Here is a 22,992-nt window from a genome sequence, read left to right as displayed (position 1 = left end):
AGAGTCAGTCTAATGTGATATGACAGTCGTTGCTCAGCAGTAAATCAGAGGGGGATGTATGTTCAAGGCAGGGATATCAGAGTGACAGGGTCAGAGTCGCTTTTTTTATGTGGGCCGTTAATTAACCCAGAACAATGGCCAGCCAGAAGCTGTCCAACCATGCTCCTCCTCTGTGCTCACCACTGTCCATTCTGGAAGCCAGCGTCGCCAGGGGAGACGGCAGTCTCAGGGGACATCTGCGCAGTCCTGCAGCCAAGATGGGGGGAGAGAGGCACAGGCATGTGAGTCTGCTCTGCGTGAATGAGAGCATATGTGCTGTTCTCTGGGCTTCTGGCATGCCTCCCTTGGGAGTGCCAAACCATGGCATGAAACCAACCAAAGTTCTGGCAGTGTAGCACTTACCTGGAGACCAAATCCTTCTGCACTGATGACGGGGAGACCAGGAGGGGTGAGGAGCCTCTGGAGGACATCTGTGGGGGAAACACAATAACTGAGATCAAGAAGGAGGCACAGGGATGGGATCCAGCAACATGCCTAGGAGGCTGCGTGGGCTGAAGAGGGGAGCTTGCCCTACCTCTGATCTCATTATGTCAGAGTGAGCTTTGTGAGTGAGGGCCCTCATCTTCAGGCTGCCACTTAGTTCCTCCTCGCTGCTGCCCGACAGCATCTTTTCACTGGACACTTGAAAGACAAAAAGAAGTGCAGTTCATAACCACTCCATAATCCGGGTCTCAGAATCTTTTGCAATTAATAAATACTCAGATGGCAGGGACTGAACATATAACCTATACATTTCTCTCTTGACTGGGACACTACTGCAGCACCTGTGAAAATGTGCTTCTGTAAGACATCTGCTGAGCAAATAATACAATATACAATAAAGTATGTTATCTAAAAAAGAGTCCACTTCCAAACTACAACATTCAGTTAAGTAGTTCAGGTAAATAAACAGGCGTACTCAATCTTTCCCAATGAGACCACAATACCTTGAGCTAGTGCCATGACTTCCTTTATCTTTCTGTACTGGCTTAAGAGGATTGTGAGTTCCTCTATGCGGCGGTCCTGTAACAGAATGGAAAACACACTTATTGTCCCTGTTATCTTCCTTCAGAGATAAAGTCACATAAATACCAGGTACTCTAGGCACTATTGGATAATGGCACTCTTCTTAATTATAGGTAAACAGACTTTGTGGAATTTTAAGCCACTAAATAATGTTCAGAGCCCTAAATGAAGTGTTTATTTGTAGATCACATGTTTATGTTGAAGACATTACTAAAATCCTGTTTTTCTCTCTGAGAATGCATTAACAGCATAGTGCCTACTGTGCTTAGAGTTGGCTCAAGAATATTACGTTTTAGATTGAGTACCGTATTGGGGCTGGGTCTTTGTATACTGTATGCTGGCTGAGGACATTTCTTCTGCTTACTCTCACTACTTCTGGTCTCATTATGTATATTTTTATCAGTTGTTTTCACTGAAGTTCACTTATGGCAGCCAGATGACAGTGGTACCAAAGAGGGGGCTTTGATCCTCAGAGAGGGCCATGGCTCCCCACAGAAAATACAAATTCTGGGAAGACCAAATAAAGTCAGCATTGCTGAACTGCTGCCCACTTGGATCCTGCCATGTTTGTTCTACAGTAATTCCATACTGGTTTGGCGCTGCTGCAGGCTCTGAATGTGATTTTTGGAAATGACTTTACCATTTTAGTGTATTTTACACCCATTAATCATCATGCATTGGGGTTTGTAAAACACATACGTGCTCTAAGTGTCGATGGAGTTGTAGATACTTGAGTGTTGTTTAAACTCTGTCAGTCCTACATCTCTTCTTATCTTTCCTTATCAAACCTTAGTATGAATTATTTATGTACTTGATCAATGAATTTATTCAATACAGAGCATAAATACACAGTGCAATCATATTAAATATATGTGTTTTTCACATACCTTTTCATCATTTGCTACTAACAATGACTCCATTCCCATTTTGAGCCTTTGCAGTTCCTGATCTGAAAAGACAGAGATCTGTTAGTAGGCAGTGCATTACCTTCTCAGCTAAAATGGCCGCCTTTGGTCCTTATTGGCATATTTTTCAAGTCATGTAAGGATTTAAACCTTTTTGAATCACATGGATTGGAAACCTGTCTACCCTGCTCAGGGCAGTCATGCAAACATCTATGATGTTTAAATGGCAAGAGTTTGTATCCTTTGCTGAAAAGAAGAGAGCAGTCTGGAAGCACTCACATACAGGGACATGGACACGACCAGACTGTGTGCACAGACAGGGGAAAAAGTGAGCCGTGCTGCATGATCTCTCCAGTTTTTGGAGCTCTGGTATGTACCATGATCTCACACTGGAACATTAGAGGACTGCAAGGCTCATGTCTTTGTCCAAGTGTCTGGGTTCTGAGAGCCAATCACGTGCTTGCTCCTTGAGCCTCCCTCTTCTTTGCTGACTATAGAAGCCACTAAGTTATGTGACAGAATAACACAGTGACTGTGTACAACTGTAGTACCATCTTTTAGAAAACCTACAGTACTGGCTAGGACAGGGCCTTGGTGAATTAAAGCTGACGACCAAAACAGAAAAACCAAATAGATGCAAGAGGGGGCTGGGTCACTGAATTCTTGGAAATGCTACTTCAGGTTTAGTATAGCCCTTGCATAAATGTGGGCCTTTTAATTAACAGGAGATCACAGAATTACTAGAATCCTGTCTTGGGATGAAGAGAGCCCACTAATGTGCGATTTGTCAGACACGCTTCTGACTCCTGATGGATGCCTCGGTCTGTGCAGCTGCAGGTGGATGAAATGAGCGTGGCAGACACGACAGCATGCTGGAGTGGATCAGACAGCGCAACGGAAAGGCGGCCATTTGGAGGGGGTGGGGTGGATGGGGTGTGAGCAGAGCGCTGTGTTAGAGGCACTAGAGATTCCAAGGGCTTACGTTTGTCTTTCAGCCTTCTCCTATATAGCTCCTCTATGGTGGGGGTGTAGCAGGGATAAAGAGACATCAGAGGAGGTGGAAAGTCACTGTTAGGCACCATTTTCAGCACACGTCAAAAAACAGGCAGAACTCTGGTGGATCTCTGGCGTGGATTCAGTAATATACAAAAAGACAGTAATCTAGCCCTCTGTATACAGTGAATTCAAAGGTCTAAAGGTCATCACTGATTGACATTTGTCTCCTTCTCATTGTGATCATTTTCTTTTCCCTTCAAAACATGCTCTTAACATGGCCAAATCAGGGAGACTCATCTCAGCGATGTATAGGAACATGGCTAATGAGCTGCAGGATGGCAGACCATGTGACTCTGTGAATGTCATTTTCTATGTTCTGTCTGCAGAACAGTGTTAATGATGCATGGCTCATAAAGCAGTGGCAAGCGTCAATATGGCCACCACTTGTAATTCTAAGTCAGTGAGTCAAATATGCCAATGGCACTGCAATGGCAAATATGAGCTGGCATTTCAGTACTGAGGAGAAAGTCCAGGAGTGACTGGCACCACTTTTATACTGTAAAGCTGGAACCAGATTAGCATGAGCTGGAAATCTGGCTGACCTAGTACAGGACAATTGCTTTTCTGTTACATACCCTGCAGCCAGAGCTGCAGCACATGACATCACACCAAACACTGACATGTACTCAGACTGAAGTGATGGATGTTGCAGTTCAGGCCTGAGTTTTTTTTTTCTGATGAACTAGGAGACTTCATATTAATTTTTTCTCTCTATGTTGCTTGCTGTGATCGTAGATGGTGATGGATTCCTTTAGTGTTTGTCTTCACACAGAATGTAGTGTACATTACATAGCTCACCAACTGCAGTGCCCAGAGCCTGCCTGTAAGTAAGGCTGAACTGGCATAGACCCTAAGCCAAATGCACCAGACAGGTTCCAGTTCTACAGTGAAAAGGGGGCTACACTTACCAGCCAAATGTTAAGCCTGACAACACCTCTGGTGACAAATGTGCTTTAAACAGAGATAATATATTGATAAAGGCAGAGCAATCAGAAGCAGCTAGTGATTCACATGCTCAGCCAGTGCACAGTAGGTAGGCTTTTCTCATGTAAGGGACAAGTGGGACACTAAGCAACATAATTAAGGTAGGTCTTTGCATACTTGTCTCAGTTTAGTGCATGGTTGTCACCAGATGCTTGACACACAGCGTCATGTATGGTTGGTAAGTGAGGCCATCAACCAAAGACCTGTGGATTCCACCCAGTGTAGATTTCCACCCAGTGTAGCACATTATGCACTGGCTAATGTTGTTGACTTCAGTGTTACCTCTTTCGGCGGTGTCTTTAGACACAGGACCTCTGGATAAGAGCTGACTCTGCAAACTCTCAATTTCAGCATCTTTTGCAGCCAGAAGTTGCTGTAGCTCAGCAATCTCAGCCTGTAGAAGTATATACACAGTTAGTCTGGATACTGTGTTACATATTGGTGGTACAAAAGTAACCAAAGCACATTTTTAAAACAATTTACTTCTTCTTTCTTAAAAATATAATCCCGTACAATTTTATTAAGCAGTTTTCTTTCTTCTTTTTTCATACAGCACCACTTTTTAAGATAACAGTAAGAAAAGGATGATTTACCTAAAATGAATTATGTGGAACAAAATTCAAAGCTAGACTATTGCCATAGAGCTCCTGTTTAGGAACTGTGGTAAAATAATCTCAGTACCAAACAAGTATTGAGTATCCTGGTCACAACTCCATGTTAGCTCCTTCATTGTAGGTGGTGTTTAGGGGTAATTACAGCTGTATACTTGGTTGGCCATGAACAGACCCAGCAATTGTAATGCTGGAAATCAGAGTGACATAATAACCTCTGTGACACTTTGTATGACACGTTTGAATTTTACTCCACCATCATGATGAACAATAGCATTCAGTCCTAACACTGCACAGTGTTAGACATGAATTCAGGAGATGGGAACTCAGGGTAGTGAAGAGATACAATGTAGAACAGAGGACTGAGTAATGCCACAAAATGCTGCACTCTGACTTGTGGTTAGATAAAATGGAACACATGCACGATAAGGAACCTCACTTAACCAATTGAATATGACCATATGTCTGAAAGGTGAACCTGCATTTCAGCACTTAATCGAATATACACAACTCTGTCACTGCATGCCGTGTTCCCTATTTGACGCGTGTGGGAGATGCTCACTGACCGAAGAGGAGGCCAGAATTGCACTAATGTAAAATAAAGATGACCATTCACCGTTGTTTCTCTTGTGGCTTTCTTGGCAATCAGTATGATTGCACACAGGGCAGAGACAGACATATGGATTCTCTGCTGTTCTGAAGCTTGGATTGTTTTTCTTCCTCTTTTTGGAGAAAATTACATGTAAAACAACAGCTACTTATTCAAGCATGCACAGTATTTCTTGGTCTGGAAACACTGGGGGTTACAGAGAGCTGTCTCACTCAGTCAGCATCAAGCGAATGCTTGTTCTCTTTCAAGATACCACTGTATCTAGAAGTGAGCCTTTCATGGGAAAAGCATAACATAATATTGCAATATACATTTATGTCCATGTATATTATATATTACATATATTAATATTTTGTTTGTTTTCTCTATTCATCCAATGTGAAATAGGCAATTGTATGCCATTATAGCCTCTTTGCAGCACCCTGTATGCTCATGCAGGAGCACTGAAGCAAGATGAACACAAACCTCTGATAGCTATTGGTTGCAGGCAAGTGTATGTTACAAGTCCCACAGTGCAAAACAGCAGAACAAAAGCCGATTGGAAAATAGGTGCATCTCCACTGATGTCATCTGAGCACCTCATTGGTGCCTCATGAGCCACTAAACAGTGCCACAATAGTGAGGTGAGCAAGACACTGAACAATGAAACCCAACCTATTCCAGTGAAGCCTGGGTCTGAGCTGTAAGACTCAGTTTGTGTGGAACAAGTTCTTAAAATGGCCCAGGCCTCTGCATAAAAAAAGTTATTTGGACTTCAATGGTGCAGAACGTGCACACTTTTCACAACACTATTTCTGTCACACTGCACGCCACCTATAAACCTCCGCAGGTACAGCTGCATGTGATTGGATGAATGAGATTCCACAACAGCAGGATTGAAATGAAACAGAGGAGGAGGAAGAGGAGAAGGAGGAAGGAGTGAGATGGGGGGCTGGGGAAGGGCTGGACCACTGTGTGTCAGTGTGGGGGGTGGGGTGAGGGGTTTAGGGGAAGGTGGGGCACCTGAGCCGTCCTGCACCGCTCCTCCCAGTGCTGCCTCTCTACCTGCATGTGCTCTACTGTGAGCTTCAGGCTAGAGAGCTTGGTCATTAGCGACTGGTAACAGACATGGAGAGAGTAAGAGATAGAGAGCTGGAGGGAGAGAAAGCCAGAGTAATGGAACATAAGCTGAAAGAAAGGAACACAAATCACCTCCAACTCATGTCGCCAAAGAGGGACAGCAAAAGGAGGCAGGCTTTCCGAAATCAGAAAATTAACAAGCAGCTCCAGAATTAAAAGTGAACATTTTCAGTTTACAGAGAAATTAATTTGGGTGTTGTGATGACAGATTAAACCAAGCAAACAGAAAAGATTAAATAATTAGTACTTTGGGGAAGTGCAAATAAACAGACAAAAAGAAAATAACCTAATGTAGATTTACATGATTGATAGACTGATAGAGGTCACAGTGAGCTTTTTTTTTTTTTTACCTTTGTGGCCTTGAGCTTTCTCTCATACTGGGATTTCTCCCCTTCTAGCTCATCCACTTTATTCTTCAGCAATCTTAATTCCTGCAGCAGACCCTGTTAACAAGAGAGAAAGATGTCACTCTCTCCTTCTGTGTTTCCAAAGATATACAGATCTAATAAAACTCTAATCAAAATGTGACTGTTGGACATGAGATTGGGGGCAGTGCAGTGGCTGTTCACCCAGGCCTATATGTTATGGCTCAGGACCCTCAGAAAGGACACACACTATGCCAAGTGAAGGCCACATCATAGAGGTGGGGCAGTCATTGGATGAGGAGGGCTCTGTGTTTGGTTGTTATAGTATGTGTTTGGTGACAAATGAGGTGCTTAAGCCATCAACACACAAGTTGCCCCTGTGGAGAGATTAGCCAGTGTTAAGGAGCCACTCTCATGCAAACACACCACACCAGTAAAAGGACTTATCCCCCCGAGAGTTGACACCAAAATACGATGCAGTCAGCACCCATCAAAACCATGCCACTCCCACTTCCTTGTATATTATATGCCCCTGGTGAAACCATAGCGCGAAGGTGCACTGTAGGCAAGCTGTTAATGTCAGAGCATAGGTTTCCACAATGGGGAAAGGCGGGTATCTGGTTGGGTAGAAGGGGGAGGCCCTACGTTGTCTTCTCTACAGCGATAGCAGTCCTCAGTGTCGGAGCTGCCGAGGCCTGCATCTGGGCTCTCGTGGGGCTCCAAAGAGCTAGCATCGGCCTGCTTCTCCAGGGCCTTTTTCTCCTGGATTCTGGTACTGATCTCCTGTTGAAACTTACACATCTGCTCCTGGAGCTCACTAATCAGATTTACTACACACTGGGGAAGGGAAAGAGACAGATACAAAGAAATGAACAATGTGAAACCAGGCAAAAGAAATATGAATCTACAAGACATAAAAAGTTGTTTATTGTAAAAGATTATGAACATGTCTTTTGTGTGTTTGTGTGTGTGTGTTTGGGTGGGTGGTAGAGAGAGAAAGAGGAGCTGTAAATTTCTCATATGTCTGAGTGTTGTATCCTGTATTGAAGTGGTCTCTATCTGACGAGCAAACATTAAATGTCATTTTATTTATTACAGCAGTGTACCTTGGTCATACTTGAAAAACAGCACTGTCTGTTCCGAGCAAGATATATCGTCCCATACTGTGGAACAGTCACTGGCAGCCAGAGTAAACAAACCACTGACCTACTTTGCAAGTTTGAGAAGTGCCAACGTGAAGATGTTTGCCTGGTTGCCAGAGGACTGCTCTGCTTTCCAGGGTTAATCTGAGAACAGTCAAGACTTAGCCTTTAGTTGTCCCCAATTGTGAGCTCAAGCCTAATAACACAAGATCCTCAGATTCAGAGAAATTAAGGTGCTTTAGATGTTCATTCATTTGCGACATAAATTAATTTGGGACATAAATGAATGAGGGAACTCAGTTACTTTGTAGAGAGCATGTGGCATTCATTTGGACTAAGTTAACAGTACTCAACTACACATATGGAATAAAAACACAGTGAAAGAAGATACACACAGACAGAAATGTGTGGCCTGCAGGCACAGGAAGTTTGATGATATTCTCTGTTGATGGCATGCTGGATGATAAGGAACGTGGTCACACCTATAAATAGCTGCATGTTTGATGGCTCTGGAAGGAGTGATTTCCTCAGTGAAAGTGTGTGTGTCTATGGAATGTTTGAAGCGGATTTCTGCCATTCTTTATCACTGAATGGATCCCTGCAGCTGTCTCAGATGGGAACAGTGTTTGTTGACCTAACAAATGCAGGGCGGCTTTGGTTACCACAGCGGCGCAAACCCACGTGGGCTTCTCCAGACAGGCTGGATTTATGGGGAAGGGGGGAGGGGAGGAACGAATGACCCTCCTGCCTGTGTGCATTACTTGACAACCTAAGACCTTCCCTTAGTTAACTCCTTTCTTGTGTCTCTAATGGGATTGCATGCCCCCTGTCCTGTCTTAAACTCCACAAAACAGGCCTCATGTTTTTTGTAGACAAAAATGATTACTATCAAGCATTCCCCATAAGTTAACACTTAACTTAACCTAACAACACTTAACAAGGCATTTCTCTAATGCTGCACTTGCGTTTTGTGGAACTGGGCATTAATCGGCCAAGTGCCTTTGCAAGTTGCCATTTCTCTTTCAGGAAAGCTACCCATCCCTGCCTATCATTTCAGCTCAGACACATATGTATTTCTGGCAATTTCCGGCTTGGCTTATCAGTCCCCATACCCCCCTCCACGTCTACCCCACTGGGGCGGGGGTCTGTGTGCTACATCAGCCTCTCTGCACCCTCTACAGTAAATCATGCCTCTTTAAACAACACCCAGTCCACAAACACAGTGGGGCTCCAGTGAATGCGATAGCCACACAGGGAGACAGAGATGGTCCTGTTAAAGACCTACAAGAGACAACATATTTCTCTGCTTTTTAGACCTGTCTGCCATTTCAGAATAATGGTTCAAGGCAAAAGACCAGTTTTTTCAGGGGTAGACACAGGGTGTTTGTAAGACCCAACAACAGTGTTTTCATCATGACACAGGGAAACTCACTGCTTTCATCAGCAATCTCACTTTGGAATCAGTGTGTTTGTGTACAGCTTGCAGGCTGTGTTTGCATGTTTACACGATTGACTGTGATTACACAGCAATCCGATCTCACAAGGAGCAGTCCCCCACTGTGGCTTGCCTCAAAACAACCTCCTCATTTACCGCATTTCTTCCAACAATAACATGAACCTCACAATGACTGCTGTTAGGAAGCAGGATGAAGCTGTAACGGAAACAACTGATATTGAAGTTTTTAATCTCCCTTCAGGTGTCTACAATTCCATAGAACTGTACTGAAACACAATGCAATTACATGCTGTATGAGGAGTTTGCTTTTATTATTCCCTAACAAGAATAGCAGTAATTTTCATGTATTCCTGCTTTCATTTGAAACATGTCACCAAGGGTTTCACTCAAAAAATGATCAAGAAGAATGGTCTAAAACTCAATCCCAAGGGAAAAGGTTTATGTGGACATATCAAGTACATGACACAGAGGGGCATTCGGTCTAAACCCCCAGTCGGACTCTTTGCCCACAGCAAGAACAATATTGTGTATTAAATATTATGAGGGGAAAAAAGCACTTCCTAACACATTTGCATCTCAACTGCTACTTTTCAGCAACATAGTTCATGCTATGATCAGAGACAATAATGGTTAGTTATTGTATGTCCACTCAATTAAATAAATGGTCCTTAAAATTCTGATTTATAAATGTGTGTTCAAATAACGGTTTTTCAACAGGGTTTTTTTTATTTTTTCAAACAACCATAAAAAATCCAGGGGTGACATTTCAGAAGATTTATTACGGTTTTATTAGGTAAGGATTTTGGATTTATTTTAGTCTGATCATAGGATTAACTATATGACAGAAATCTAGCAGTCAAGGGACACTGGTGGGGGAAGGCCATAAAGGAGGGTAAATACAGACTTGTGGGTGGCCAGTCTCACAGACAGACCAGTGGTCAGGTGTCTCTCTCGGAGTGGGGTTTATAGTAGTCTGAAGCCAGGAGCACTCCCCAGCAGATCAAACACACAGTACAAAGGGGCTTCAAACACCCACCTCCTAGCTTAATGAATGGGGTCAGGTTAATACAAGTGAAGCAACAGCTGTATGCCCAGAGGATGACTGTACATAGATTAAATAAATAAACAAATAAATCTGGAAGTTAAAATATTGCATCTCAATGTTAGTAAGCCCGCTTTTAAAATATTAATGGCATCAACTATACCCATATAGTGTATGGTACAAAATGTTGTCACAAAGTTGTTGCATAGATGCATTTCAAGTTAGCATGAGAGGCAGGCTAACAGAAGTTCATTGGGCTCTACACACATGGTCCCTCCTGTGTCACTGACTTCATAGGCAAAAACTCGCAACCAATTGTTCTGGTGTGAACATCAACCCAATCAAACCATGTGAGGAATCATCTCTGTTACACAGAGAACAGGTGAAACATTAACAGAGAAATGTTACAAACAGTCCTGTTTATGGGACAAACTGGCCAGCTGCTGACAAGACCCTTGCAACTGTGCGCGCTCCTGTCATTCCACTCTGGTTTTATCTTACAAGAAGCACACATCAAAGGTGGGTCCTACCAGGAACAGGGTACAGGGCTTGGGCAATAGACACAGAGTGAACTGAAGTTCAACTTTCCCCTCCAAGGGTATAGTAAATAAAATGGTCCTCTATCCCATTGTCATGGGAGGGTGGGCTGTTGAAGAAGTAAAGCCCTGTGGGCATAGGGTGAGATGACCCTCCCCTCCAATTTCCCCAGTTCGTACCTCTGCTTTGTGCTGCTTGTCCTCGCCATCGTTCTGCTCCTCCTCCATGCCCACCAGCTTCAGTTTCAGGTAGGAAACCTCATCCATGAGATCCAGTTTCTGAGTCTCCAGCGCCGTTCGACTCAGCAGCTCCTGCAGCACCCACACGCACACACACGTAACACACACACACACACGCAACACAAAAGACAGTGTGGCTCAGCGTCGACCCGCTCCACTGGGCACAGAGTCCCCTCAAACCAACATTTCAGGCAGGATCTACTATGGCTAAATATACACGGCTGTGAGTTCTATTTTTATTCTCTCTGTCGCTGGCATGTGAGCAGGAGCCCGGCTGTAGGACGTACTCTGGATTCCTCTCAGCCTGGTAAAATCACACAGGGACAAGGGAGCCATGGCACAGGGGAAACGCGTCTTGTGGGCGGATTGGGGAGGCTTTTGTTTCACGTGAGGGCTGCTTGCCATCGCCACTGCTGTTTCTCCACACCATCCACACCCTCAGTCACTCTCACTGAGTGCCCATCCACACCGACCTATGGAATCGTTCACGGCAAGCACAACTCTGCACTTGGAGCAGCAGTCCTGAATGTCACTGAATTTTAAATGCAGAATTATAAGAGCTTTAGAAGGACTGCATATGGAAGATATTAAGGCTGTCATCGGAAAAAAAAAACTGCAGTTGAGTGCCAAACCACATATTTGCTGTATGCAAAGGAAAATACACTAAAATGTAATCCTTCAGGATAGTTATGGCTTGTAATTAAATTTTTAAACTTGGCATGACTGTTGCTTCATACAAAAACATAGTTGTCAAGATCAAACAGACATTTAAAAGTGGTTTGAAAGTCGTCTGTCCAGGAAAACAGCAATGCAAATGAAGCTGTTAAAAAGCACTCCCTGTCCCCACAAAGAATGAACATTTTTTTACAGCAAGCTATCTTATCCTACCTTGACTTCCACTCTGTGGGATGCAGCAGTGATCCTTTCACTCAGCTAGCCTACAGGTCTGGACACAAGTTGTAAACTCTCATACTCTGAGCTGGAGGCTGTCATTGATGGGAAAATATGCCTTTCAGACTCCTAGCTTGCTCACAGTGAAGTGATGCGGCTAGAGGGTTTGGCTGTGCACCCTAATGCTTTTGAAATAGGAACTCTGTCAGAGCAGGAGGTGTGTCCGACACTGCCTGACAATTAAAGGTGCAAACCTCGAGACTGCTTCCACCTGCCCAGCCTGGTAGAATACCAGGAGCCAGCACAAGATCCAAACTTGCGCTGTACTCATCCTCTTCCCTTGGAAAATAACCATCCCCCCCAAATATTTTGGTTGTCAAGGTAATGTTAAGGAATTCCAGTGAAGAATTCCCTCCTATGATGTATGACCCAAGCAGTGCACTCTGCGGCTGCTGCATTCTGTGGGAATTTATTTCTCCCAGATCATGCTAAGCATTACACATTTTATCTTATGACAAGGAAGCAAGTGGGCACAGTCCTAGTTAATTTCAGAGACTCCCGCAGCAGGCCTAGGGGAGTGACTCAAACCTTTTGACGCCTAGCTGGCTGTTACAGAAAAATGGGGCCCGCAAACAGAAAAAGCAATAAAGGGCTGTTGAAATCACAAAGCAAATTTCCAGGAGTAATTGTATAGTATGCAACATGTGAACACAGACAGAGTATATTGTTTGGCAGTGGGCTTGTCAGTTGCTGTCAACTATGGGCCAGGGGACATGTACAGCTGAGTGGACTGATTGCTGTATTTGAACCAAGAACAATTTTTACATGGCAGAACATGCAATTTTGATATTTGATTATTTTAAAGCATTTTTAAGCAAAGTATCTTTTGCCTATTTACCTAAAGTGAATTTTACATGTTATTCAAACCATTTACTGAATGAGATCTTTTTGCACTTCTTTCTGAGGCAGCATGATTTTCCTTCTTGTGCAAATGTAAATTACCAACTTAACAATACCCAAGCACATTATTATCATTAACAGTTTTGCCAACTTCATATTCACTGAGATTGTTATGTGAGCCACTCATTTGAGGCTGATTATGCCACTCCCCCATATTTCACAAGGATATGCAACAGTATCATAAATTCCTGTGGTTCAAAACTGCACTCCACTGTGAGAAAGTCAATATTTGCCATATCTGCTCACATATGCTTTTTGACCTGATCCCATTAAGTCCTTAATAATGCCTGAGAGCACATTAACACATGTCTCTTATGTGGAAACCTTCAGCAAATAGCTCAGAATGGCACAATAGCATAATGGTGTTAATGACACTCTGCACTAGACTCTTTAGTGTTGCCCCTCTTTGCTTTGAGATGTCGTCGCCTCCGCCTCCCCCCACCCCCCCGGATGTGTTGTGTAACTGTGCCCTGCACACAGCAAGTGGAATCAAACCATAGCACCACACTGGCTCTATAGACAGGAACCTGAGCGAAGATCTCTGTTGAAAATCAGCTCACAGACATACAGGCATCTCGTCCCCCAGCTCTTGCTCAGACCAAAAAAAAAGTAACATCAATAAAGCTAGGACAGAGCCATGCTTGTCGGTGGGCAAACCTTTGAGATAATCCATCCACCAGCATAGCCAACACTAACTGAAAACAATGAAATAATGTCCTTTGGCCATAAAACCCACAGAGGGCTTTGAATTTGTCTCTGCACCCTCAACCAGATAACTGCTGAGAGGTGTGCATGCTGCTTCTCTGCCTGTCCCATCTAACATTCAGCTACAGTGCAGACACAGCCAGAACGGGCACAGAAAGCATTTCACTCACGGGAGGGAGCTGGCATAGATAGGTACAGGTTCATTACAAGGAACCTTTAGGAACTATATGGACTTTGTTTTAGGGGTTGTGTTTCACTGTGCTGCCAAAGGTAGGTCCCATTCACTTCACCTTGCATTTGTATGTAAAAATGCATGCTGATATGGCGAGGTGTGTGTATGGGGGGTCTGTGAAATAAATAAAAAAAATAAATAAATAAAAAACGTGACAATCGCTGTGTGGAGAGTCACCTCGTGACTGCTGTAGGAAAATTAAACTGGTTGCTACATGTACTGGAAAATATCTCTCATATATTCTACATGACCACATGCATTGCATGTGTCTGCTTAGCATGAATGAAAGACTTGTTTTAGTAACAGTGATGTGCAGTCTGTATGACGTAAGTATGTGCCATGCGTGTAACACCTGCATAGTACTTTTGGTGTGTCAGTATGCCAGGGTACTAACAAGCAGCTGGATCCTAGTGCATGGTGCTAAATAGTAACTCAAACATTACACACCAAAGTACATCTTACATTATCACAGACTCAATAAAGAGGCAACCTAGACTTTGACCAAAATGAAACCAAAAGAAGCAACAGACTTCCCCTTTTTATGCACAGAATGCCGTTGGACTTATTTTTAAAAACTTACTTTATCTAAAAAAAAATCCCAACAAAGCAATGCCTTGTTTATTCAAGCCTTTAAATAAGTAACTGTTTGCTATTAATCCAGAAAACTGGATGGATTTTTAAAGGTGAAGCTCTTACCTGCTGCAGCATTTCCTCAGTAGAGTTGAGCTTGTGGTGGTGCTCATCCAGGGAGCTCTCCAGGTCTCTGATCTTTTCCCCTTGGGCCTCGACCTGGTCTGTGAGCACACTCACCTGCCCAGTGAGAGGGACACACTCAGCAAGCAGGTACCCTGCCCCCTCACATACCCTTGTGGAGCCCGACTTGGGAAATGTGCTAATTCCTCCAGCAATGCACTCGCTCAGTTAGTGCAGTTTTTTTCTACAGTAACTTTTCTGTTCTTTCTGACAAACATCCAAACTATTCACCGGAGGAAAACAACTGCACTGCTAACTAATTATTTTCTGTAAACCTCGCCTTGACATAGTTCAGAAAGCTATGAGGTGATTTAGGAGGTGAGAAAGTTCTTCTGTGTCCTTTGAAAAATCATCTGCACTGGTCAACCTTGTAAAAAGCAGGTAAAAGGGAAAGCACACCACCTTTGGAAAAGCCTGCAGCCAATCAGCTTAACAGTTACTAAGCCTGAGGCTGGCCCCACCAATCAGCTGAGTTTCTCTGAGAGCCTGGAATGTGCTGCTGTGTACAAAAGGCTGGCATTGGCACCTGACTGCAGACAGGCCTGATCTAGAGATTATGTGCGTGCAGCAAGCCATAACATGACTGAGAGCAGCGATAGACAACACCCCCCCACCACCACCACCACCACCTCCCTCCAGGCACATATTACTTTAAATCTGAGAATTTAACCAGAAACCAAAATAAAAACACTTGAACCATTTAGATTACAGTAGGTCTACATAGAGATCAAACCTCCGGTTAGACAGCCCCAAAATTAAACGTTGGGCAAGATGACAAATCACACGTCAGATATGCAGTGTAAACATTAGGAAACCACATTTGAATCATAATTACAGTTGTCGTGTGTGTAACTGAAACCGAGTAAGCCATGTACTGTGTAAAACCCACCCTTTGCGCCTGCCCCCCTTCTACATGACTGTGACATAGGATCGCCTGTTTATATTTGGCAGGGCAGCAGAGGCACCTGGTCCAGTGAACAGAGGCATCAGATGGCCCTGTTCTTCATAGCGTGCTCACACTCAACTGAGGTGACCTCAGCAGCACTGAATAAAAACAAGAGCTACCTGCAGCAGGTTTACTATCCTCCCAACCTCCACCCCCCAGCAACAAAAGACACACAATGGCAATGTAGCCATGCCTGGGGGCTCACCTGGAGAACCAGTGACTCTTTGTCACCCTCTAAACGTGCCAGACGTTCTTGATAAGTCTCATTGTTCACTGGGGACCGAAGGTTTACCTGTAGTGAAAGAAGGAGAGGAAGAAACACTTGACAATAAGAGTAGGCAAGAGGATTAAAGCAGCCCTAAAGCAGCCAAGAGTGTTTCTGTCTATGGCATTTTTGTCAAATTAATGTGTATTTGAAGTGAGAGCATATAGACTTGTAGATGGCCCTTATCCACCAAGACCAGCAATCTAATAAGCCTGGAATTCAGTATGAGTTTAACATTTTTAATCTTGTCCTAAATGTCTTATTTAAAGACTCAGGGTGGGCTTCTCAGCAACGTGCAAAGGGCTTTAGCATTCAAACTTTGAGTAAATTAACAAATCATGATGAAGACAAACCATAGGTTTTGCTAACCTAAAGTAATAAGGTGACATTTACATTTATTTTTACATTTTAACTTGATGCTTTCATCATGGAAGCATGTAGCAATGCCCTGCTGGCTGCCTTGGGCACAAACAGGAACAATTAATTAGTGTGACAGTAATGCAGAATGCTGAGATACCTGTGACCACAGATGGAGACAAACTTCGAAAAAAGTGGCTGTGTGCTGTCAACCTTTCAAAACCAAAATTATATAATACCCAGACTGCTGACAAGAGGGCCTCATGTTTACTAAAGTAAAATGTGTCATAATAGCTGTTGTGCAAAATGCCTGCGATGTCTTATCACAGAAATGGGTTTAGTCTGTCAGCAGTTTTCTCTGCAGTGGCTATGAAATGCTGCTGTCACATGCAATCATTCCTTTTAAGACGGGGGAAACGATCTGTCATTGCCGGCGAGATTAAAAATGTCACTTGTCACTGCTAGACTTGCGGGGGCTTTGTCTTGATGGGATACCTCTCATAATGCTTTATCTCTGCAATGTTCCGCGCTGTGGCTTTGCTGTGACAGTTGCAATAAAGGTGCTTTTGAAAACATAATAGAGCCAAGGCTGCTCAGCTGAGCCAATGGCTTCCTCGCAGCACTATGTATTTAGAGCCGCAAAAAAACCCCCAACTGCTTAATTTTCAAATATTGCTTGGGTTGCACCAAGTGGTTTATAAATCCATGGCCATGTAGCTCCAGAGGGTGATTTGAAAGGTCCTGTGTAATCTCCTGACGGGGTGTCCATACCAATGGGCTGTTTTCACAGGGTTTAAAAAAATGCTATTTACTCTCACCAATAGAGTCTACCACACTGTTTCCACTATCACTGTGTAAAACTCCCCACTACTCTGTCACCCAGTTGCGTGGAGTAGAAATCCATCAGACTTCATGCAGCAACCCACAGGACTACCATGAAATTTCTAATGTTATACAGTTCTTGAATGACGAGACAATACAGAAGTGGTAGCTGTAATTTTTATGCATTGGCTTTGGAGCTGTGTCATTATACCATCTTTAACTGCCCAGAGGTCACATCAGGTGAAGGACTGCACGATGGGGTTTGAACTCTTCCTTTTTCTCTGAAGCTGCAGTTCAGTTGTCGCGGATTTAGGTTTTACAGAATAAACAATCAATGACAAGAATAAATTTAACTTGACTTTGTGATGTAAACTCCATTGGGAAATTCCTCTGAGTTACTGGAATTCACCAGAAAACAGACTAGGTACAGTTCTTAACAGCATGAAAAGGCATAATGGGTAGCAGTGGACCATAAACTAAATGCAGTTCTTTGCAATGACACATAAATCTAATCAAGGCCTTCATTAGATTACCAGTTTCAGGAGTTCCTATTTTCTCTCCCCTTTTGAAACATTTGCAAGCCTCTGACAATGCTGCTCCCTCACAGGGCACTGTGAGCATTGACATGGACTGTTAAGAGAAGCAATTTATAGAAACCATAGAGGCCCCTTTTTTCTGATGCAAGGCAACCCACAAGCAATGGAATTTCCCTTGCTTCACGAGGCACAGACTGTTTGAAGACTCTTAAAGGCATACACTCTAAAAGAGAAGGAAAAAAAATAACCATAATTATCAGGTGTGACTGTCAAAAATTTGTGACTAATGAATGAGAAAGTAGAATGCTATTTCCTTCTGACTGTGCAGTAGTTTGTAATACTCAATCACAGCCGGTGACAGATCAAAGTTAGGATCCATTCAGTCAGTAACTGAGACCAGAACAACAAGGAAAAGGGAAAATTAAATGAATCTGATCACCTTCACTAACAGTGCTATGTTTTTCCACAATACAATTCTGGAAGATAATTTGTGTGAAATGGCTTCTGTTGCACCCTCCCCTCTTCTGGCGCCACGGTCAAACCCCTTGACCTCCTCTAAATACCTGTCACATATCCCAGTTACCATCATTCCTTTAGCTTGTTTCAAGCTCCCAAATAGTCACAAAAACCATGAGAAATACTGTTGCTTGGACACTACTTGCCTTTTAAATGCCATTTTTTCAGAGTTGACTTTTGACTTTTTGACTGATTTTCCTCATGCACTTTTAAACAAAAACTTCATAATGTGCAGATACATCGGAAAACAGCTTAAGCTTTGTTTGTTCTTCTCAGGGCTCTATCTATACATGTTTCTACAGTCTATGTTTCCACAGTCATTTTTTCTTTAACGTTCTAGGATGGTTAAACTTGTTTAGTAGGGATGCTACCAGATAGCAAACATAATGAGTGATTACAGCACTACACCTCCTACTTCAGCTGCAACACTTTCAGTTACTTTAACATTAACATTAATAGTTCAGCATGGCACCCCCCATCTATCAACTCACATACACATTGTATAAGCTAGACTCTGAGGAGTACACCTTCACATTTACAGTAGTCCAAAACCAAGGAATACGACTATACAAAATGAATGGGGATTTACATTTTCTTTCCATTGAAAACAAGAGTCTCACAAGACACACGGATGATCTTTGTCCCATATTCCCTTGCCTAAAAACTAGACTCTAGACCCAGATCAAGTCATATTTCTGTAAAAACATACCATCCAGAAAAATACCTGGAAAAAGAGAGTACAGTATAAAAAATATATACCTCAGGAAAATCATGCTTACCTTTTTGAGCCAAGTGAAATGCTTGTAAAAATCAATATCACTATCCATGCTGTAGGCCCATCGTTGCTTCAGCCTTCCCCAAAGTCTAGAGTAACTTTTCCTGGCATAGGATGAAGTGCTGCAGAAGCAGAGTGCTGCTGTTTCGCAGTGCTCCTTGGAGAGGACTCTTCTTGGTGTATTGTGCAGATTGTTGCCCCCTCGCCCCGGCTCTGTCCCTATTCCCTGCTGACGTAGGGTGGCAACTGTAAAAACCCTGCGACAGAAAGTGTCATCTGGTCCCAGACTGTGAGCATCTGGTTCGAAGCATTCTACAACACAAAGCTGAGCGACAGGCTGTAATATCAGCCCTCAGCCTTAGAACACAAATCATGCCAGCTGGCTTCTCTCCCTCTTTCTCTCTCTCTCTCTCTCTCTCTCTCTCTCCCCCTCTCTCTCTCTCTTTCAAGGAGGTGCTCTTATTAACTTAAAGTCTTCTCTATACAAGTCCAAACTTAACAGCCTTAAAGGTGATTTCTGTGGGGAGAGGAGAAGGGGGAAAACATTCCAAGATACACTTTCTTCTCATGGCGAAAAGATGCCGTGCTTGTGGGGAGGGTGGAGGGAGGGGGGCAGTGCTCCTGCTCTTAGTTTAAACACTGGCTGGAACTCATTACCCCTGAGTCCTGTTTCCTGTGGAAGATCAGAAACTGTTCCTCCTTAGTGCACAGAACCCCCCTAGCCATTTGCCTTGCTCAAGGCAAGGGCAGTTTGCACAGATTAAAACTGGAGAAGAGGAGGCACAACGTGCTAATTAGTGTTCTGTACATAGACAGCTGGATCCAGTGTTATATACACTGTGTTGCAGGTGCTTATGAGCCTGTGTCCAATCACTGACAATCTTCCAGCACAACGGTTCTCATGCTAGAACTAACTGTGATTTCAGAGAAGAGGTGGGAGGTGAGAGGGTCAGCAGGCAGAGAGCTCGGAGACTCCTCTCAGGGTGGCTGTGGCCCTGTAACACCTTCTCACGTTCCCTCTCCCAGGAGCATTTCCTCCTCGCCTCACAGGGGATTCTGTCCAGCTTAGCTGCCCAGAATCGGAATCATGCCATGGGTCTTTGAGGGGAGGGGGCATGTTTATGTTATACCAACTGGCAGGCTGGACCTCCTTGTCTCTTTGTGGACAACAACACTGGTACATTTTTATTCATGAGGTCATACTAGGGAAACTGACATTCTACCTTTGTAGGTTTCCGAACCTTAATTCATGTACCTCCCAGCTACACCATACCCAGCACCTGCTATCCCCATGGCATATACAGAGATAGGAAAAACTGCTTTCTCTCAATTTGCACCATGGTCTAGGAACAACCTATAAAAGCTCTTGAAATGAGAAGACCTAATTCCAATAAGGAACTTCGAAACCCTTATAAGGAACACTGTTGTGAAAGAATATTATTTCAAAAAGGCACATTGTTACATTCATTTGATTATTTTTACATTGATATTGCATCATATTGTTTTTCAATGAATTTTTTGTGTCATTCTGTTTTAACTCTCTCTGTATTTACTGTAAAGCTGCTTTCTTGGCCAGGTCTCTCAAAAAAAGACTTTGTATGTCAAGGGACTTCCTGGTTAAATAAATTTTAAATGTATAAAAAAATGCTGTGAGCCACCAAATTGGCCAGAACACAGAAGGGGTAACTGGCTGCAGAATCTTGAGGTAAAAGGGTGTAATATTGTTGGTATAATATATTTCCACTATAATTAGCTATTGATTTTTTACATATCTGTTATGTTCAACTGCACAAATGCTGTTGCCTGAAGTTCCTTGGGACAATGCAATGAATAAAATATATTCATTCACGTCAACAAACTGAATACGTGATATAAGAGAAAAACTTACAAATACATATATCAACATGAGCCAAACAATGTCCACAGACCGTTGGATGCTGTGCAGTCCCAGTCCATCAGTGCTATGAAAGAGTTTACTTTTAAAATGCCATAGGCCCAGCACCTGCTCCTGATGCAGATCTAGAACCATAGCAACAGAGAACTAACACCACACTCCCACTTTCAGCAAATATTTCCTCTTGTATTATTGCCCTACAGAAAGTTCAAAAGCAATCAATAGACTAGATTCCGCTATAGCCACTGGGTCAAATGTATGCACTAATCCTACAGTAATCTGGACCATGCTCTCAAGATTCTCTACATTCTGTCCCACCTATTCCTTATCTCAGCAGGTCCTAACAGTAACACTAGTTGCAGCCTTAAAATGTGCCATTTTTCTTCTCGGCTATCTGCCAAGAACAAAAATGATACTGCGGTGAAAACAGCACTTTAGGAGCATGTTGAGTACCAAAACTCCCTTATCTCCACAGCCTATGGTTTCTGAAGACCATGGCCCATTGACGATATGCAACATTATTCTTCACTGGGCATGTGAATCACACGCTGGGAATCAAGTAGTCTTTAAATTTTTTCCACAGTCCCAAAAAAAAAAAAAAAAACATTCAATAACATAATTAGCTGTCTTCCATAAGATGCCCTTGCTATAGAACCAGGGTAAACACCAGGGAGATAGCAGTAGAATAAGAAAGATAGTATACTAAAGACACAAGCATCAAGCCTAAAATTAACACTGGACAGAAGCACAAGATGAGTAATTTATTTAGCTAAGGTAAAAGCATGAGTGTTTGTTTATTCCTTTCTCAGATGGCTACCGTTGCAATCAGCACACACATGATTGTGGAAAGGAACATCTGGGTACCTTACCAAAGAGTTGGTGACTTTGTGTATCTAGAAATTAGAGGGCAGCATCAGTGACCAGCGGATGACACATAGTCCTATTCCCCCATTTCAAAACCTAACCTGTGTGGTGTTTCAGGCCCAATTTTACTGATTCTTCACTGATTTAGCTCACTCTCAATGTGTGTCAGCTTCACTCTCAGAAAACACACTGTCCAGTTTTCAAGAAATGTAAGTGTACTTTAATATTTACTCACAAACACACACTGTGCCTACAGCTCCTATAAGCTCTTTCCCATTGCCTTCCATTGCTATTCTCTGCACTACTCTCTTTCTGGGAACTCCAACCTAAAGTAGTGGCCTCTTGGCTTTGTGAATGAAAAACTACTTTAAAAAGCCCACGTCCTATTCACTCTCTGAACTGCTGTCTTTGTTAGCCCCCTGTCTGCTACACTATGTTCCCACCACACCCACTACTTGGTAAACACTTATCCAATTATTACCGCATTCCCTAAAGCAGCTGCCATTTACACATCATACACATTTATACATAACCCTACACTTGCATCCCAATGACACAACTGCAATTTTATAAGAGAGACTGAGGAAAGCAATGCTGTTGAAAGCTGTTGAATACTATAGAACTGAAACACCAACTAAGTACCTCTATCAACAACCTTCAAGCTCAGACTCAATTACTACTCCCATTGCTACTCTTCTTTTAACATTCTCATACATTCAACTAATACTGTGCTCATAGGTCCTGGTCAGAGAAGTGAAGTACTCCAGTACCTGATCCTGAGGAACACAAGGTCTGTCTTCCCCTTAGCATTACTCTGGGGTTTATCTGATTTCCACTGTGCCATCCTCATTGAAGAGAGAGTACTCTAGTCATGTCTGTAAGTGAGGAACGTGTGTATTTGGTCTGCTGTCAGCCAGCGGGATGCTTTGTGCTTGATACATGTGACACATGAGACCTCTTGTGTACAGAATGCGGTAATCCCCAGAGCCAGTGCTCTGCAGGCAGAAACAAAGCTCCTCTCAGTCACTTAGCTCCAGCACCAGTCTGTTTATGGCAGCACTCACATGCCACTCTGTGACATATTCAATTATGGCCTTTCTACACAAACAAACAACAAGGCAACTGAGGCACAGCATGTGCTGATTTGTTGCTCTGAATCATAATCATGTACCCAACATGTTCTTGACAGCAGCCCTTTTAAAAAGCAGCTGTTGATATGCGTTTGCAAAAAAAAAGAAAACATAAACAACCAAATAAGCAAAAATACTTGAGGTGCTTTATCTAATTGGGGAATCTGTGACTAAAATCATGAGATCACTGTTGATAATAATTCTCTCTCCTGCTG

General features: G+C 43.0%; 1 protein-coding gene across 8 annotated transcripts in view; it reads right to left on the bottom strand.

Annotated features, from left to right (window-relative positions):
- ppfibp2b (PPFIA binding protein 2b) overlaps window positions 1–22,992 on the bottom strand; it is a 53,313-nt gene that overhangs the window by 8,527 nt on the left and 21,794 nt on the right. For 3 of the 8 annotated variants that reach the window (XM_036534569.1, XM_036534572.1, XM_036534570.1), the window contains 12 exons: window positions 15,824–15,910; window positions 14,616–14,729; window positions 11,072–11,203; window positions 7,361–7,552; window positions 6,701–6,793; window positions 4,293–4,404; window positions 2,953–2,985; window positions 1,953–2,014; window positions 987–1,062; window positions 575–681; window positions 403–470; window positions 181–246 (listed from right to left, as the gene is read on the bottom strand). In XM_036534569.1, coding sequence (XP_036390462.1) covers window positions 181–246; window positions 403–470; window positions 575–681; window positions 987–1,062; window positions 1,953–2,014; window positions 2,953–2,985; window positions 4,293–4,404; window positions 6,701–6,793; window positions 7,361–7,552; window positions 11,072–11,203; window positions 14,616–14,729; window positions 15,824–15,910 — 1,142 coding nt within the window. Of the gene's footprint in view, window positions 1–180; window positions 247–402; window positions 471–574; window positions 682–986; window positions 1,063–1,952; window positions 2,015–2,952; window positions 2,986–4,292; window positions 4,405–6,700; window positions 6,794–7,360; window positions 7,553–11,071; window positions 11,204–14,615; window positions 14,730–15,823; window positions 15,911–18,893; window positions 18,957–22,992 lie in introns of those variants that run through there. The other 5 variants (XM_036534575.1, XM_036534571.1, XM_036534573.1 and 2 more) reach the window with 4 other exon arrangements.

Source organism: Megalops cyprinoides, chromosome 8 (genome assembly GCF_013368585.1).
Source record: "Megalops cyprinoides isolate fMegCyp1 chromosome 8, fMegCyp1.pri, whole genome shotgun sequence".
In the NCBI taxonomy this organism is placed as follows: Eukaryota; Metazoa; Chordata; class Actinopteri; order Elopiformes; family Megalopidae; genus Megalops; species Megalops cyprinoides.
The sequence above is the reverse complement of the archived record's forward strand: the minus strand, read 5'-3'. Positions and strand labels throughout refer to the sequence as shown.